Genomic DNA, 20,697 nt, shown 5'->3' with positions numbered 1-20,697 from the left:
TTCTAGTTAAGAATAGGAGAGGGTAACGTAGGATATTGGCCATTTAATTGCTTTATTTTTTATTCTGGCATCAGTATTTTTGTTGACCAATGAAGTGAATTTTATTCAGGAATATTTTTAGCCTTTTGCCAGAGGTAACATGCTTTGGCTTTAAGTCACTTATTGCTAATAAGTTTGGTAGTAGTGGGATATATGAAAAAGAGTTCAATGTTGGTTTTTTTCTCTTTATTTTGTTAAAATCTTTGTTTCCACCACTGATTGGTATAACTACTTGTTCTTAATTGAGACTGCAGGATGGTAGCTGTTGCAGCTGTTAGTATTTGCATTATATGCTCAGTGACAGTATAAATAGAAGACCTGATGATGCAATCATTAAAAGAGACTTGGTTGGTATATTTTGTCCAGTCTGCTTTGGAAAAAAAATTCCATTTTGTAGCAATCACTGTTCGGAGGATTGTCAACTATGTCCACTCGATACTTGGGAAGAGGATCGGAGAGCAGATTGAGAGGTCTACCGGAGAGGTTGACCCAGTAAGGAAAGTTATGCAAGTGGGTGAGCCAGTAATTAGTAGGTTAAATTCTGTTAAGTAGCATTTCAGTGAGCTCTTTCTGCATCCTTCTGCAACAGGAGGATCTTATAATGGATAATGTCCATTAAAGTTTCCTAATAAACAAACAGGAGATGGTAATTGCAAAACAAGGTTTGCCAGTTCCTGAGTCATACACAGGTGGAAGATAAATCTAAATGAGTATTAAAACAATGCCAATCACTATACATGCTGCAAAGGTTATAGGGAGGATTGGATAGGAATTCGTTTGCAACAAATTCTTGAGTATGGTTACTCCTCCACGAGTACTATTTATGAGAGACCTATCTTGCCGAAATATAGTATAATATTTAACTGATGTGGATACTTGAAGTGTTAAATTTGTCTCCTGTAAGCTCTCAGGATAATAAGGATTGATTAACTCATAGATGTCATCTAAGTTTCTGCAAAAGCCTCTGCAATTCCATTGGACTATGTTGTTTTATTTACATTTAGAATTAAGTTGAATCTGTCTGCTTTTTAATGGTGCTCTGCTTGTAATGATAAATTTTTATTTTTTGCTTTTTTGGGGAGACTGGACATGTGTCCATGTCATCTTCTACAAGATGATCTAGAAGTCATTCTGACTATTTCTCTACAATATACATAGGAGTATCAGCTGATTTCTTTTTGAATTTTCCGTTTAATTTGGTGTTGCTGGAGCTGTTGTTGTTATTTGGTTTTCAGGAGCATTAGCAACTAAGGCCATATTGCTCCGAGGATATGTGGTGGTCATTTCCTGACCTTTCCGCATCCTCCATATTTGGTGGTCATGGGTGCAAACCCCAGTCTAATCAAGATGCGTGTGCTATGCACTGCTGCTCCTGCCCACGGAGGCATCTTGCTGAAGCTGATGGTGGTTGTTATTGTTATTAAGTTTAATGATACAAGAGCTACTAAGGCCAAATTGAGTCAGTTCAGAGTTTGTTTCTTATATCCATATACCTTTTAACAATTTAATTATATACTTACATATAGGCTTGTACGATTTAAGTATGTTAACAGTTCTTCTATGTTTGCATGATTTCCAAGAAAATGAGATTAAAATCTAGGATTAATTTGCTGAATGACTGAAAGGTGCTAGAACAGACTGATAAGTAAAGAGGACAGTCTACAAGAAAGTGATCTCTCAATAATAAAAACAGGTGTGTAATATGAGTATGCCCAATTCTGAGTCTTGCCAATACCACTTCTTCTGTTTCATCTGAATTCAGACAGCCACAACTCTGGTTTTTGTTTGATCTGTAAAGTTTGTTGTTGGTATTACTTTGCCAGATTTGTGACCAGTTTTCATAATGCCTTCTAATTACAGGCTTGTAATCTGTATATGGGACCTGAAAGCACTGAGAATGTGGCAAGATCAGCAGACTCATTTCCCAGAATTCCTGAATGTCCCAGTACTCAACAAAATTGGACTCTTTGCATGAGTAACTGACAGTGAAATTCTCCCTTATGGTATAGACTGCACTGAGAGAGTCAGTATAGATTAGGGCTGGTGAAATGGAGCATTCAACAATCTGTTCAAGTGCAAGCTTCATAGCATACAGCTCAGCAGTGAAGATATTGCATGTGGCTGGTAATGAGGCAGTAATGGTAAATGACGAGAAAACTGCTGCAGCACCTAGAGTTTTCAATCAGTCACTGTATATTGCACAGAAATTGCAGTTGAAGTTGGCATGGGCTGCATGCAACTGTCTGATATTGGCAAAAGCAAAAACACTTTCCCCATTGGAGAAAGGAGTCATCATGAGAGGCATGAAATGTCAGAAATGACATTTCATGTCATTTCTGACATTTCAGAAATGACATGTGTCCTCAGAAATGTCACTTAGATCAACATTTCAACTATGAAGAAGTTCTTCAAGTCTGAGTGACAGAGGTCTGTTTTCATGTGGCTTACTCTCATAAAAAGAATTCCACTGGGTATTATATAGGTCCAACTAGGATGGGAAGGGAGACTGGATCTTAACAGCATATTGAGACAGCAATATTTTTCTGCAAAGATGTAATGGAAGATCATGTGCCTCAACGTAAATGCTTTGGACTAGAGAAGTCCTGAAAGCTCCTAGGACTGTTCTCAGAGCACTGTGCTATATGATATTCAGCCGTTCTACTGTGCATACCCTAGCACAGTCATATACTGGAGAACCGTAATCTATGCGTGAACGGATTAGGAACTTGTACAGGTATAGTTAGGTATACTGATCGTTGGAGCTGATGGTATTGAGACTGGAGTATTATTCGTCCTATCTACAGTTTTTATTGACAGATGCCGATGACAGCATTGATCAAGCCCATTCTGAAATTGATGTATCTGTTTGAGCTGATATTGAACAGTATCTCTGTGATGCAGAGTTGTTAAGGACACTAATGACAGTATGCTGCTGCAACAGAATCTAGAAAAGTAGAGCAGATGGGCTGAGAGGTGGCAACTGAAGTTTAACATTAACAAATGTTAATGCATCAATGTATGAACTGTGTGCCGGTGCAACAACATTGCACCAGATTGGAATCTCATGCACCTGAGATTTCCAGATGTAACCAGGAGCATCACGGGAACTTAGCTTTCTTAAATACACGCGTTTACTCTCAACCCATCATTGCCAACTGAAGACGTGGATAACAAAAGCCACTTGTTATGGCTATTGGTCTCCAGTATTAACCATTTATTTTCAACTTTAATATTGACAACCAAGGATGAAGATGTGCACTTCTACTTCCTTGCGCATATTTTAACTTGCGTTTTTAAAACCCCAAATTACTTACTCCCAATTTAAATTAAAATTATCATCCACCCTATTCAAACATCAATTGCAGATTATAAAAAAAAAAAGGAGAGTACCATAATAAATTAAGCTATGCTATCATATTAAATCAATTATAAATGGTATTTTAAGAAATTTACAATTATCGAATTGAAGAAATTGATACCTTAAACAGATTCAAACATTTTGAGTGAGTGGATGGGCAAAATGAGAAGCTTGCTTTCTTGCATCATGTGCCTTGCTAATGCTTCAGCCTATGTATGTTTCAACATATTTTGTAGAATCGTTTTCTCACTTCTGAGTAAGACTTTCTCCACTTTCGTTTTCCAGCTTCCATTGCTTACAGAATTTAGGAAATGCTGAATGTTGCAAAATGTGTAAACTGGCCATTGCAATTGGTTGTATATGAATATGTTCCTTTGATCCACAGTTTAGGCACACTGAATCTCCAAACTGTGGCAGACAATTAGCATTAGCATTAGTAGAGGCATATGATGCAAGAAAGCAAGCTTATTCAGCATCAGCCAAAAAAAAAAAAAAAAAAAAAACACATCACTCCCATTTCACCCCTCCGTTCGTTCGAAATACCTGTCCAGTTGAGCTTTAAATTTGTTTAGGCTATCAGCTTTAACAACAAGTGATGGAAGTCGGTTCCACCAACCAACCACCCGCTGGCCAAAGGCAAATTTCCGCACATCTATCCGACATCTGTCCTTCCTCAATTTGAATTTATGCCCTCTGAGGTGATTATTCTGAGCAAGATGAAGAATCCCATTGGCATTGAGCATGCTCAAACTATTCAAAGCCTTATACACCTCTATCAGATCACCTCGCCGGTGCCTAGTCTCCAGACTCTGTAATTTGTAAAACTTAAGCCTTTCTTCGTAAGAGCAATCCTTTGTTCCATTCACTAATCTTGTTGCCCTTCTCTGTACCCGTTCCAGCAGCTCTACATCCTTCTTGAAATGAGGCCTCCAGACCTGTATACAGTACTCAAGATGTGGCCTAACCATTGCCTTATACAAGGGAATAATCACCTCTTTATCCCTGCTAGAAAAATTCCTGTATATCATTGACAAGACACCGTGAGCTACTCTTGCAGCTCGTCTGCACTGCTCAGAGAACTTCATATCTGCCTGCACAATTACCCCCAGGTCCTTTTTATTCTCCACCACTGTCAGTGTAGTACCACAGAGTTGATACGTTGCTCTGGGGTTACTGTTTCCCATATGTAGTACTTTACATTTGTCAATGTTAAACTTCATTTGCCACCTCTCAGCCCATCTGTTCAACCTTTCCAGATCCTGTTGCAGCAGCATAGCGTCAGTAGTGTCCTTAACAACCCTGCCAACCTTTGTATCATCTGCAAACTTGGACATTAAACTTGATATCCCATCATCAATATCATTCATAAACACCGAAAACAACAACTGACCCAACACTGAACCCTGAGGAACTCCACTAATAACATTAGTCCACGTTGAGCAGTGTCCATTGATTACCACTCTCTGTCTTCTGCCACTCAACCATCCCCTTATCCATAGCAGCAATTTGCCTCCAATGCCACACTGCTCCAATTTGTGCAGCAGTCTTCCATGTGCAACAGTATCAAAAGCCTTTCTAAGATCCAAATATATAATATCAAAGTTATTCCCTGCATCCAGTTCTTTTGTGACTACATCATAGTATCCAATCAGATTGGTCAGGCAAGACCTGCCCTTAACAAAACCATGCTGCGTCTGAGCTATAACTGAATTCTTGTCTAGATGATCCTGCAGTGCTTCTTTAACCAGTGCCTCCATTAATTTACCTGGAACAGAAGTTAAACTAACAGGTCTATAATTACTTGTGTCAGCCTTTGATCCTCCTTTGTGAATTGGGGTTACATTTGCACATCTCCAGTCTATGGGTACCTCCCCTGAGTCCAAAGAAGCTCTCATAATTATGGCTAGGGGTTTGCTTACTTCCTTTGCCACCTCCTTTAATATAACTGGATAGATCTCATCCACCCAAGGTGCCTTTTTTATGTTTATCCTCAACAATCTCTCCTCCACTTTCTTCTCAGTTATTACAAAATCATCCAGCTCACTGCCAATGTTTACTTTACCTACATCATTCTCCTTCCTGAATAACTCCTCATGCGTGAATGTAGATGCAAAATACTCGTTTAGATTGTTAGCCACCTGAGCAGGATCCTCAACTGTTGAACCATCAATATCCAGTGGATCAATCTGATTCATCCCTTTCCTTCGAGTTCAAATATGTAAAGAACTCTTTTCTGTTTTTCTTTGCATCCTTTGCCAAGGATTTTTCGTAGTCTGCCTTTTCCTGCCTAATCTCCTTTGTGACTTGGTTACAGACCAACTTATATCTATCATAGGCTTCCATGTCACCCATTAATTTGTATGCATCCCATGCACTTCTCTTGTCTGCCACATGTCTCATTAATTCATCTGACAACCATTTAGGCCTAAACCTTGAACAGTATTTCTTAGTTGGTATGTAAAGCCTGGTAGCCTCCAAGATTAGTTCCTTGAATGCTTCCCATTTTGAGTTTGCTGTTGGTAACATCATCAGTTGGTCCCACTGTATAGAATTTAAATACTGTCTCAGACCATCATAGTCGCCTTTACGAAAACAAAAACCCTTCCCTTTACCTCTGATGGTAGTTACCTCCTTGAGTAAATCCCACTTCAACACACTGTGATCACTGCCACCTAGTGGTTCATTTATCTGCAGATTCTTAATGCATGAAGAATCACTACTAATAATCAGATCAAGAGTATTGCTCCCTCTTGTTGCCTCCCGAACATGCTGATGTAGAAAACAATCATCCAATAAATCCACAAAAGCCTTGCTAGTGTGCGAGTGACCAACCCACAAATTCCAGTCAATATCTGGGAAATTAAAATCCCCCATTATAAGACTCTGATTTACTGGCCCACTCTATTTCCCTGTACAATTTGGGAACATCCAAATTTCTGACACTTGTAGTATCTTATAGAATTGGATATAAGGATAGATGCAACAGTTTAGGTGTCCAGCTTTTATTGATGAAGGTTCAGTGTAGAGAAAGGTGCTTTCAAGAATGATGCTATGAGTAGGAATAAATTCACCATCTTTCATCAACATTATTTGTGAAACTTTCTGGTACTGTGCTTTGACGGTCTTCTCCTCCAAGAGGTTTAAAAGGTCCCATTTGGGAATGACATCTTTGTAGGTAATTAACATGAAGGAACTCCACCAAATGGCATAAGTTTCAGGAGATGGTTTTGACTAATAAGTCAGATTTGAGCCTTCATACCATTTTTAGTCTAGTTATACTCAGTGACAGTGTGCAATGACCGATTCATTTTTAGACAGTGTATACACTTTCTAAACAAAAATCTGCTACACTTTCTAAACCTGTAAACATTTTTTACTATAAAAAGTTGGTGTACCTAGTGGCTGATTCATTAGTGCAGTATAAGGAATGTTGAAAATTCCATTTGAAGTACATCTGCTTTCATTTTCTCTTGGATTTGATTTTCACAATCAGATTGCTTCAAATCCATAGGTGCAGGATTTAACTTTGGGAGGAGAGAAATTCATTTTCTCCATTTAGCCGCGGAAGGATAACTTTTGCTTCCAGGTTTCCGGCACCGCCATGGGGAGACAGGAGCTGGGCTACAAGGTGACCAAGTGGCTGTTAGTTGTGTTAATAATATAAGAAAAGAAACAGAAATGTGTCTGTTCCTTTCTAGGCCTTTCTCTACTTCCTCTAGAGAAAGGACCAGAAAGAGTAAAAGAGTGTAAAAGAGCTGGTTTCCTATAAAAATAAGAAAACCAATTATTAGAAACAAAAAAAAAAAAAATCTGTAAATGGCAAAAACTCTTCAGAAAGGATGCTTTAACAAACAATGAAATGGCTTGGCACCTAGATCACTGATATTGGAGTGGCAACCGGCTGAATTTTCTGTGCAGGTTTTTGAAAAACCAGCAAATATCAGGAAATAGGAGTAAATGGCTCTTTTGGACATTTCTGCCAATATACATTAGCTAATTGCTATTATTGGGTTTCACTGCTTTTCTTGCCTAAATATATGTTGAGCACTCTTGAGTCTATGTATTTTTTTGCTTCCACCTCTGATGCTTGTTTGTAGGCTTTACGGTTCAAGAATCACCTCTAATATACTCGAGATTAACAGGATGTCCTCCTTGGCAGTGAATACATGTGGGTTTTGGAGCTGAAGACCATGATTTTGTGATCCTTTGCACCATACCAAATGCATGTGAAGGCATCACAACAGGCCATTTCTGGCAGTTAAAATGCCTTTAAAGGATTCAAACCAGTAAATATCTGTATCAAACCAGTATATAGATGTACTGGGCAGTTAAGATAACTGGCTTTGATAGAATTAGGAGATACTGGTGAGCTAAAGGTCAGGATTAGGCAAGGAGTTAAGGAAAGGATTGTTACTCCTTATAATTTTAGTTCTGAATAGCTATCCACCTTAGAAACTTCAAGAATCCATTCCAAGATTAGACTTCAGGATGAATTTGGCATCTTGTGGGGTGTTTACTACAAACAGTACTTTACCAATGCATGTGGCTTGGAAGAGCTGTTCTGAGTACTTATCATTTTTTTTTTTACAAGGATGTTGCCAGAATGAAACTGCTTCACTGATTTTGAGAAGCCTGTCCAGTGCTTTCAAACCCATCTGTATGAAGTTCAGTGATGTTCTTCTAATTGGCTTTTCAATACTGAAAAGTACATGACAGTACATTTCAGTGTACATGGACCTGATATTATGCCTTTGGTTCTGAATCTCTCAGTTCAGTTGATATTATCTACATCACTGATATAATTTTCTAATAGGGACCATGTTAAGGTTCCAGAAGCAGAATATACATTCAGTATTCATGAGAATTTCATCTGGTTCAGTAAAGGATGCCCATTACCAAACAAGCAGTAAATGAGTCCAGGAATGGGACACCAGGCCTATCAAAGCACCAAATCACACATCCACTAGCTACAATCCTGTCCCTTGGAAAACAAGGGTCAAAGGGACTTGGCTTCAGTAATGTTGATTCACACAATCAAAACTACTACAATTGATCCTGGTGAATCATCCAAGGATCTCTTGTCTTGTTGAAGCAGAACACTTCAACCACTAGGATGCTCCCTTTCAAAATTGAAAAGTGGCAGGGCAAACACACCAGGTTTTTTGGTTTTTTTAGGAGCATTAGCAACTAAGACCATATTGCTCCGGGATATGCGGTGGTCATTCCCTGACCTTTCCGCATCCTCCGTATTTGGTGGTGACAGGCTCGAACCCCGGTCTAATCAAGAAGCGTGTGCTACGCACTGCTGCTCCTTCCCACCTGGCTATGAAGGCGGTCAAACACACCAGATTCCTATGTTGAGCTTGGAATGAAGGCACTGGATCCCCAGTGATGCTAATGAGGATCAGCAGCATTACTAGGAAGTCCTTTCAACATTAGCATTAGTTGAGGCATATGATGCAAGGAAGCAAGCTTATATAGCATCAGCCAAAAAAAAAAAAAAAAAAAACACACTTTCCCATTTTACCCATCGAGTCACTCCAAATGTTTGTCTTGTTCAGTCTTACATTTATTTAAGGCTATCAACTTCCACAACAACAAATGGAAGTCTGTTCCAGCAATCAACTACCCACTGGCTAAATACAAACTTCCACACAACTATTCTACAACTGTCTTTCCTAAATTTGAATTTATACCCCCCCCCCTCAGGTTCTTAATCTGAGCAAGCGGAAGTATCCCATCAGCACTAAGCCTGCTCAAACCGTTCAAGACCTTGTACAGTGCAATCAGATCACTTTGCAAGTGCCTAGTTTCCAGATGCTGCAATTTGCAGAATTTAAGCCTATCTTGGTAAGAGCACCCTTTTGTTCCTCTCACCAACCTTTTGCCCTTCTCTGTACTCCTTCTAGAACTCTAGGTCCTTCCTAAAATGAGTCCTCCAGACTTGTATACAGTACTCAAGGCATGGTGGCCTGACCATTGCCTTAAACAAAGGAATAATCACCTCCTTGTCTCTGCTAGCAAAATTCCTATATATCATTGACAAATGCTCCATGAACTGCTCTAGCAGCCCATCTGCACTGCTCAGAGAACTTCATTTCATTCACACACCACACAGTTGGTATGTTTCACTTGGGTTACTGCTAACCTCATATGCAGTACTTTGCATTTGTCAATGTTAAACTTCAGTTGCCACTTCTTCAGCTCATCTGTCTTTTCTAGATCCCGTTGCAACAACATACTGTCTTTACTGTCATTAACCCTTCCAACCTTTGTATCATCTGCAAACTTGGACATTAGGCCTGATATACCTTCTAAATATACAAAACAACAATGGGCACAGCACTGAACCCTTGGGGACTCCACTAATAACGTTAGTCCATGCCAAGCAGTGTCCATTGATAACAACTCTCTGCCATCTCCCACTAAACTATCCCTTTATCCATTGCAGCAACTTTCCCTTAATGACATACTGCTCCAATTTGTACAGAAGTCTCCCATGTGCAACAGTATCTAAAGCATTCCTGTAATCCAAGTATATGATATCAAAATTATATTTTGCATCCAGTTCCTTTATGACCACATTGCAGTATCCAATCAAATTGGTCAGACAAGACTTCCCCTTAACAAACCTATACTGCGGCTGAACTATTACTGCACTCTTCTCTAGGTGTTCCTGCATCACTTTGACCAGTGACTCCATTATTTTTCCCGAAACAGAAGTTAAACTAACAGGTCTATAATTATTTGTGTCAACCTTTGAACCCACTTTGTGAATTGGAGATACATCTGCACATTTATAGTCCATGAGGACCTCCCCTGAATCTAAGGATGCTCTCATAATTATGGCTAAGGGTTTGCTTACTTCAGCCACTGCCTCCTTCAATATAACTGGATACATTCCATCTGATCCAGGTGCCTTTTTATGTTGAACTTCACCAATGTCTTCTTCACTTTGTTCTCTGTTATTACAAAATCATTTAACTCCCTGTTAGAGTTTAGTAAACTTCTCTCCTCCCCTTCCTTACAGAATTCCTCATCTGTGAATATAAATGCACAACACTCAGCGTGTCAGCTATCTGAGCAGGATCATCAACAGACAAACCACCAACATCAAGTGGGCCAATCTCATTCATCCCTTTCATTCTAGAGTTTGTATAAGCAAAGAAGTCTTTGCTGTTTTTCCTTGCATCCTTTACCAATGATTTCTTGTAATCAGACTTTGCTTGCCTAAACTCCTTTGTGACTTAGTATTAGTAATGGCCACATAGTGCAAGAAAGCCTATGGCTTATGCTGCACCTGCCAAAAAAAAAAAAAAAAAAAAAATCCCGAACAGTTTATAAAGCAACCGCTCATGTGGGACTGAGTCAAAAGCTTTGCTGAAATCTAAATAAACAATGTTGAAATTATTCCCTAAATCCAGCTCGTGAGTGACCCTTTCGAAATAGCGAACCAGATTTGTTAAACAGGATTTTCCCTTTACAAAACCATGCTGAGTATCCTTGAGAATTTCAATTCGATCCAAATTATCCTGAATTCCACCCTTAATCATTGCCTCTGATTTTCCCTACTACTGAAGTCAGACTGACAGGTCGATAATTTCCAACTTCACTTTTAGAGCCACCCTTATGTATGAGAGATACATTTGCACTTTTCCAATCCAAGAGAATCTCCCCAGAGTCTAGTGATGCTCACATAATTAGCCTCAATGCACTCGCTTACTGCCTCCCTTAAGATTATAGGATATATTCCATCAACTCCAGGAGCCTAACTGGTCTGTAGGCTCGAAAGTTTTTTCATTAAATAATCTTGCGAAATTTCAATATCATTAATTACATATTTTTTAACTTCGCTCCCACAATTTCCCATTACCACAAAAGGTTTTTCATTTGTAAATATCGATGCAAAATAACTTTTGAGTTCATCTGCAACGGCAGCTGGTGTATTTAATACTATCCCCTTTCCCTTACGTAAAAGGTCCAATCTGGTTTGTCCTGCTCTTCTTGGCATTTATATATATATGAAGAATTCCTTATCCCCCCCTCTTTGCTCTGTTTGCTAGCGATTTCTCATAAACTGCCTTTGCCAGTTGAACCTTTTCTGTGGCTCTATTACATATCATCTTGTAGCTTTTATAGGCTTCAGTACTTTTTATTGCTCTGTAACCTTTCCATGCCACCTTTTTCTGCTCAAGTAATGTGGCAACTTCACTATTCATCCAACTTGGAATCCTCCTCGTGGAGTATTTGATTATAGACTAGCTTTTATGTGCGCCATAGGCTTCTGTGTCACCTGATAATTTATATGCATCCCATGCATTTTTCTTCTCTGCCACGAGCCTCATCAGTTCATCTGATATCCATTTAGGTCTAAACCTTGAACAGTATTTCTTAGTTGGTATGGAAAGCCTAGTAGCTTCCAAAATTAATTCCTTGAAGGCAGTGGCAACTCATGACTCAGATGTATCTGGGTGCTGCTTCTTAAAGTTACATTAAATTGCCTTGGTTATAAAACATGTAGACATCAGTGGTAATAATAATAAGCAGGTTAAAAAATACTGCAAAACATTAACTGGATACTTAACATTAAACAGACCTGGGCAATCTCAAAATTTTATTTAAAAAAATATCCATTCTTTGGTTTTCATTTATTGAAAATGGATTAATAACTTTTTTCATTAAGTTTGGTGCACTGTTCAAATCGGTACTGCTCATTCCGCAAGTCCTTTGACTCATTTTATTAACTAAAAAATGAGTATTTGGCAACCTGTCAACCAGGCATTGGCTTAACTACTGGGGCCAAAATGTGGACCTGTGTAGTGCACAGTTCTACACACAGTGAAACTTAAGTTTAAAACGATTGTGTTTTTATTCGTTTATTATTGAAATGATTATTTGAAATATAGGATGAGTATACTATATGCAGGACCTGTTAATAGAAATATTCATTGTGTTAACATTGTTCTTCACAAAATTTCATATATCTCCATTGACTATATATTTAGATTTAAAAAGCTCTGGGTGCTGCAGTTCCGCAGTGCCTACTAATGAGCAGCTCCTGCTTGAAGGCTTTCTATTTAGAATTCAGTGTTTTTAACATCAGTCGATCCACTGTATAGAATTTAAAAAAAAAAAAAACTGTCTGAGACCACTGTAGCCACCTTTACAAAAACCTCCACTTTACCCTTGATAGTAGTTACATCTTGAAGTAAATCCCACATTAGTACACTGTGATCACTGTCACCTAGTGGTTCCTTTATCTGCAAATTCTTAATACATGAATAATCACTGCTGATAATCAGATTAAGAATATTAATTCCTTTGGTTGCCCCTCTAACATGCTGCTGTAGAAAACAATCCTCCAATAAATCCACAAAAAAGTCTTGCTACCTGCATTTGCTAATCCACAAGTTACAGTCAATATCTGTAAAGTTAAAATTCCCCATTACACGACATTGATTTACTGGCCCACTCAATTTCTCTGCATAATTGTTCGTTGTACTCCAATTCATTAGGCCTATAACACACTCCTACTCTCATTTTCCCTTTCCCAGTGTTCATGTCCCACCAAACTGACTCAACATTGCACTATCCGTACTGTCTCCCAATGTCAACTGGATACACTTCCTTAGATTTTGTGTTAACTAACAGCATAATTCCTCCTCCCTTCCTACCGTGTATCCTTTCTGTACACATTGTACTCAAATTCCAATTCTGCACTGCTTATATCTGTGTGACACCATGTCTCTGATATCCCAACAATATCTGCCTTTGACATCTTGATCAGCACTTGAAATTTATTTACTACACTTCTAGTGTACATGCAAGTATACATGCACCAGTTCTTACTCTTAGTTACCCTAACACAGCCCATGCATTTTACTTGTTCTATGATGACTCTCAGCAACTCTTGAAATCCCCAGCAACTTGTTCTCTAGGCTGCTGTTCATTACAATAGAAGCAAAGCAAGCATCACTTTCGCCCCTGCCTGCAGCTACTGTTAATCTTTTAGTCTGCGAATCACCCCCCCCCCCAAAACTGGCAGTTTTACGACCTACCTAACACTGCCTTGATAGCATCAGCAAATATTTTTGCACCCTTTCTATTTAAGTGTATCCCCAATCCCTGTAGAAGCAGTCTCTCCTGTTAGTAAGCACAAACCACAATTAAAAAAAAAAAAAAAAAAAAAAATTCTATCCCATGAGTCTTGAACAATCTCTCCAGGGCTGAATTGATCGACAAGGTTCTCATCATATACTCCCTATCATGTCTGGACAGAATTGCAGACACTTTCAAATTAACCCTAACTCAACTTTTTTTCAACTTTGACCTGTACCTAAGTAAATCTGCAGATTTATTACTCTTAAGGTTATTAGTTCCAATGTGTACAACAATATCAACCCTTTGTGCCCTTAAAAGATGATATCTGGTCTACGTCATCAACTTTTGCCACTGGCAGACATATCCTGGTCCTGTTCTGCCATCCTTTTGCATAATATATTCCCTGTCTCCCTGACAATAGAGTCAGACAATAACTAGCTCCTGTGGGAAGGAACAGCACATTCTGCATTGATTCCCGCTGTGTTGACTGATGCACAGGAATGAGCTCCAGCATTGAATTGGGCAGCTGCAAGCATTTCCCTTCATATTAATTTCTTCTCTCTATCTTACAATTCAACTCTTGTAGATGCCCATCAGAATGCTGAGGTGGCACAGTCTCTGCACCTAGCTGATGCGTTGGAGAATTGGCCCCTTCGTTTCTCTCCCGAGCCACAGCATTGCTGCAAAACTGAGGATTGCTTTGCTGCTTTGATATGCTTTCTTTTAAATACAATTTAATTAACAGTGAAGTTTAATAAGATTAATAAATTTTACTGATTAATTGATAATACTATAACTAAGCTAACAGATTTCTAATACAGTGCTACATATCTTGCTATCTAGTTTTACGTTAAACCTTATGCTATCAAGTTCGGAATATACATTACACTATTCCTTATCATATAACAATGACGGAAAGTTACGAATGGTAAAGTCTATGGACACTAAGTATTAACTTTCAAAATTGCTATCTAAATTCAAAATAAACCAAGGAGCTTGACTAGGACTATAAAGCTACTTATAGAAAATAATTTAATATAACAATTAAGTCAATAAAACTGCTAAATATAAATAAAATCATATATGTAAAGGGGGAGGCAGAGAAGAGCAACAAGATTAGTTGGAGGTAAAAAACAGCAAGTTTACCAAGAAAGACTAGATGAGCAAATGAAATGATCTATTTATTTATTTTTATTTTATTTTTCTACTGACACTGTATAAGCTTGTTTCTTTGCTTCATTTTACCAATTCCAGTACTGACAAAATTTCTCTCTGGGCAGCACCAAATCTCTTCATTCATTTTTTGATGAAAAATGAATTAGCTGGTTTAATTTTTTATTAAGAACTTATCATATATATTTTATCCAATGTTTAATCTAATTTATACCATTTATTGATTAGCTAAAATTTCTGAATATGAATAATTAAAAAAGATTCGGAAAGAGGGGTACACAAGTAAGGCATTTACAACAGGCACTGACTAAATTAGGCACTGCTAGATTCACTATGGTATATATATATGTGTGTGTGTTAAGATACAATATGAATTAGGCACTGTTACAAGGTTTTGCCTCAGTCAACACAAATGCTAGAGTAAACTCCAAAAGAATTACATATGTGATCACTAATTTGCTGGTGACAATAATATTATAATAACAAGAATAACAGGGCTATTAATAGTACCTTTGTTAAATCCACTTTGTGATGAGAATGAAGGTTTAAGTTTAAGGTTGTTATAGTATTGGTTTCTTTCTCCAGTTCCACAGAGAGAGGATCAACACACAACTTAGGACTGAAAAATAAATAAAACAGATAATTTTTAAAAATTATTTTTTTCTACCCATTTGTAGACAAATTTATAGAAAAGCTTGCATACAAAAATCATTTAGAAACTCAGTAACTAAACAACTCTACCTTGTCACAACTGCAGCCACAGGAAATTTGGGAACAGATGAACAACACGAAGTAGACAATTTTTTTGGCAAGAAACCACTGAAGAAAAATTCATGTTGAAGTATCTCTCCAAGACTAGGACGATCTGATGGTTTATTCTTCAGCATCTTGGTTATTAAATTTCTTGCAGAATGAGAAATATTTGAGGGAATAGTGTATTTATTATTCGCTATTCGAGAATATGTTTCACCAATTGTTGATGTTTCAAATGGTGGCTGACCAACCAACATGGCATACCTGAAATACACAATACATTTTTACCCAACTAAACAAAAGTGTCTCTTTATGTTACACATAAAGGGACACCATTTAAAAAGAAAAAAAAATTAGCAATATTGATTAATAACATTCATGTACGGCCAATTTCCTGGGTTGACTAGTAACCATCAACAGTGTGAAGGAACTGAAGATTTTGTTTATATTCCTAGTAAAGTAAGGATGAAGGTTATGAATCATATATATATAAAATAAATGGAAATACTTGTGAAGAAGCAGAAAGAAATTTGGCTGCTGATGCACCATCTTTTCAAGGGGGAAGCTACAGGGCATTCCAGGAGACAGAAATAATCTAATATTTCAGCAACTCTTCAATCCTGCAAACACATTCCTAATCAGCAAAGCACCTAGAGCCATGAGAAATGCCAAAAATAAGTGGGTGAATATAAATATCCATACACAACACCTCTAATAAGAATAAACTGGATGATTCTGTTTAAAACTTCAAATAGTAAGGGCTGCTTTGGTAATTACCAATTATTTTTTCTTTATTTTAATTTCAAAAACAAGAAGTACTATAGTACTTTGCACCATGCATGGATTGAAGGTTCACAAGACTGAAGATACTTGTTCATATTAGACTTGAATTTCTGTACATTGTAGTTTTCAGGAAATACATATTAATGTTTAAGTTTACCGATGATACAAAGGTTAGCAGGGTTTAATGATAGTATGCTACTGCAACAGAATCTGGAAAAGTTGAGCAGATGGGTTGAGAGGTGGCAACTGAAGTTTAACATTGACAAATGTAAAGTACTGCATATGGGTAGCAGTAACCCCAGAGTAACGTATCAACTGTGTGATACTACACTCGGGGTAGTGGAGAATGAAAAGGACCTGGGGGTAATTGTGCAGTCAGATATAAAGTTTTCTGAGCAGTGCAAAAAGGCTGCAAGAGTAGCTCATGGTGTTTTGTCAATGATATACAGAAATTTCACTAACAGGGATAAGGAGGTGATTGTCCCCTTTTATAAGGCAATGGCCAGGCCATTGCCTCATTTTAGGAAAGATATAGAGCTGCTGGAACAAGTACAGAGAAGGGAAATGAGATTGGCGAGGGGAAAAAAAGGGTTGGTGTTACCAAGAAAGGTTTAAGTTCTGCAAATTGCAGCTTCTGGAGACTAGGCACCCCACAGGTGATCTAATTGAGGTGTATTAAGGCCTTGAATGGATCGAGCAAGCTCAATGCTAACAAGATTCTTGTTTTTGCTCAGATTTACTCACCTGAGGGGGCATAAATTCAAATTGAGGAAAGACAATTTTAGAAGAGATGTGTGGAAATTTGCTTTTAGCCAGAGGGTGGTTGATATTTGTAACAAATTTCAATCTGTTGTAGTGGAGGTAAGCAATTTAAATACGTTCAAGGCAGAACTAGACAAATATTTGGAGTGAATGGATGGGTGAAATGGGAATGGTGTTTTTTTTTTTTTTTTTTTTTGGTTGATGCTATATAAGCTTGCTTTCTGGCATCATATGCCACTAATAATGCTAAAGAAGGTTGTTCCAGAAAAAAACAGAAGTTGAAGGAATGAGGAAAAATAAAATTGTGGTTCTGTGAGTCAAAAGTTGGACAGTAAATGGATGTTGGCTGGTTGCACCACATGTTCAGACTGGTTTGAAAGAGACTAGAGGAATTAAAGATGCCAGTTCAGAAGAACAGTGCCCATGGAAGTATCTATAGAAAAAGCATGCAGTGGAACAATGTCCATGAGACAGAGTAGAGACTTTCTAAGAAACTGTTCCTTAATTAATATGACTACCCTCTTTTGAACAGTCTAAAAGCCTGAGAGAGGTTTTAGGGGTACAACCCCATGTGGGAACAATATTAGATACAGAGGAAGCAATATTTGTACTTATCCCAGGACAGAGAGAGAGAAAGATTAGAAGTTAGGATAATTCATTAGGGATTACCCAACTTCTAATCTATAGAGATATATGATCCATCTAGAGATCAATGTCATTGAAGGTGAGCAGGAGAGGCTTTTTGTGAGATATGACAGCACTGAGTTTCACAAGGATTGAAATCACAAGAATTACAAGGATTGAAATTGAGACTGACTATACGATGTATCTCTATTCTCCACTAACAATCCAACTGCTCTGCATGGGAGTAGCCATAGGAAAAACAAGGTAAATCCATGCTTCACCCTTATGCTTCACCACGGAAAAGGGGCTCCCAACATCCATTAAAAATTACCCAAAATCTGTCATCTCTCTCTCCTGGAATTTTTGCGATCCCTATCATGGTGTCAACATATTGAAAACCACCGACACATCACAGATGGATCAGACCACGTACATCCCTCGCACACGGTAAAGAGAACAGCTTCATTCCAACTCCTATTCCAAAATGTGCGATCCATGAGGAATAAACTGAATGAAGTTGAGGAGCTCTTGCTGTCCAGTTCAATGGACATGGTTTGCTTCGCAGAAACCTGGCTTGACCCCAATGAAGAAACACTTTCCTCTACTTGGCTCGCAAGGTATCAGATGGTGTGCACATCTAGAGAAAACCGGGGGGGGGGGGGGGGAGAAGTTGCAATTTTTTTCAATGAGCAGGTATTTTCTGTCCTCCACTCAGTATCGAGCCAGTCTGACTCTTTTGAGGCAGTTCTAGTTATGCTAAAACCTAAAAACAATAACAGCCAGAACAATTCTCTTGACATTGTTGCAGTGTATATCCTACCGGTTCCAGACGTACAAGTAGTTGAACTCAATTGGCTGCTTAACTATCTCCATTCACCACTGAAACACGTGTGTGGGGATTTCAATCTCCCGAATACTCAGGGAAACCTAAAAGAGGAGAATGAGTCAGCATCTAGGTATATTAGGTCTCAAACTGGTTAGCATACCATGCACGAGACGTGACGACACATTAGACCTTGTGTTCATGTCAGCAAATTGTGTGGCTAATCAAAACCCTACAAGCAACATACAGTCTGATCATAACCCCATCATTCTCTCAGTGCAAATAGAAATCCCCATCACTTCTGGAAGAAGGAAAGTCACAATCAAAACAATTACAGCACCCAAATACCTTAATCCTGAAAAGTGTGTTTATGCAGCTCAAGCAATCCCATAGGATGTACTTGAGGAATGCGACCCCGAACTCAGGATTAACCCAATGAATAGCCACTGTTTCTCTTTATGCTGCAGCGAAGAAACTAACCATCACAGAGCATTCAAAGGCCTGGTGGAATCCAAAAGTCTCTGAAAGCTTCCACATTAAACAGAATTGGCACAGAGTGGAAAAACTCTGGCTCACCTTCGGACAGAACTGCCTATTCCCAAGCTAGGGCGCTTTTTATTCGGAACAAGAGAGGTGATAAAACTTCACCTAGAGGATACCATAAATAAGGGGAAGCCCTTCCATAGAATCAAATCAGATCATGGTATTGATTCACTCAATATGGACAGTTGGCTCGACCATATAACTAGGTTTGCTGCTCAGCCAGAATTCATTACACCAATGGAATTCCCAATCAATCTGATTTCAACAGACCCCTTAAATTCAGTTCACCTCACCAAATACCAACTGATCGATGTAATGAAAGCTTAGCACCTATGACTGCATCAGGTGCCAACAGAATTCCTCAGTACATTTGTTGTTGATCCTATTCTGCCGTTATTTAACAAGATCCTTAATCATTTTTTCCTCCTATGTGGCATTTCTATCTAGTAAGACCACTGCTGAAAACAAGCTCTGCTTCTCAGCCCAGTCACTTCTGTCCAATTTCCTCTGCGTCATGCCTGTTAAAGCTCTTTGAGAAATCTCTTCTGAGAACGTTAACCATCCAAATTATGCCATAACAGCTACCGCAGATCCACTATGCTAACCAGTCAAGATCTACCGTTACAAATCTAGTCACCACCACTACCAAGATCCTCGAGGCATTTGAGCACCGTTCAGAAATCACGGTTACGTATATTGACGTCCAGGCAGCATTTTATTCCATATCCGTTTGTGCATTGGCAAGGCTACTACGTGAGTATTACCTCATTGGTGGAAATGTGCTCTGGTTTATTCAGACAATTATTATTTTATTATTATCATCATTAGCCATATGGTGCAAGGAAGCCTGAGGCTTTTGCTGCACCAGCCAAAAAAAAAAAAAAAAATTCTAATTTACCCTAAGAGAAAGAGAGAAGTAGAAGGAAATCGTCAAGGAAGAGAAGAATGATAATATCTGGCTCAGGACACTGGGTGTGCCAAGCCCACGCTCACCAGATGTTAGCCCCTGGGGTTAAATGCTGGAGAACAGGACCACTGTTTGCAATGGCAATCTGCACTATACCAGGGCTGGAGTCCCACAAGGCGGGGGTCCTGTCCGGAATCCTTGTTCTCAGTTATTCACGTGCCATTTGTGACAGGCCGAACTGATATCATCACCTTTGCCGATGACACAAAAAATTGTTTACTCCCATCAGCCCTGGAGACACTGCCGAATACATCAGTACCTTAATCGTTCAGAAAATCCAGGACCTTGAGGCCTTCTTCTTCGGTTTCAGACTTTGAATCAATCCTGAGAAGTCAAAACAGTTGACTTCCTCTCTCAAACAGAGCCAATAATAGTACAACCCATTTTAAGAGGATCTGCGATTTCTGCCGTCCAATAACATACAGATAGCTTTTGATCAAAATTAATGTTGTGGACGTTAATTTTGATCAAAAGCTCTCCTTTCTACCGCACGTAGACCACTTGCAAATAAAGTTCTGTCGACCCTGCTGAATGATTAAACAACAACTAATGCATGTCCATGACCAGGCTATTGGGTGCAGATATATTAAGACATGCATTTATCTGGTCATATTCTATGGCACCGAAGTCTGGACTTCAACTGCTACAACCCATCTTAGATTTTTGCAGGGGAATTCTGGCTACTGAAGTGGGCCATATGGAAATTTTGGCTTCCCCCTGCACCAAGGACCACCCAGATGGTGGCAGCTCTCAACATCAGATGTCTTCCTG

The 20,697-nt window shown here is 38.6% G+C and overlaps 1 protein-coding gene across 1 annotated transcript in view; it reads right to left on the bottom strand.

The window, feature by feature from the left end:
- The window catches only part of LOC150081166 (serine/threonine-protein kinase PLK2-like), a 316,839-nt gene that overhangs the window by 87,420 nt on the left and 208,722 nt on the right, over positions 1-20,697 (bottom strand). The window contains exons 6-7 of the mRNA XM_090380951.1: positions 15,413-15,688; positions 15,182-15,290 (exon numbers count right to left, since the gene is read on the bottom strand). Of these exons, the coding sequence (XP_090237077.1) occupies positions 15,182-15,290; positions 15,413-15,688 (385 nt within the window). The remainder of the gene's footprint in view (positions 1-15,181; positions 15,291-15,412; positions 15,689-20,697) is intronic.

The sequence above is a fragment of the Mastigoproctus giganteus genome, chromosome 9 (assembly GCF_048544385.1).
Source record: "Mastigoproctus giganteus isolate SK-2022 chromosome 9, ASM4854438v1, whole genome shotgun sequence".
Lineage (NCBI taxonomy): Eukaryota > Metazoa > Arthropoda > Arachnida > Uropygi > Thelyphonidae > Mastigoproctus > Mastigoproctus giganteus.
This window is presented reverse-complemented; position numbering and strand designations above follow the sequence as displayed.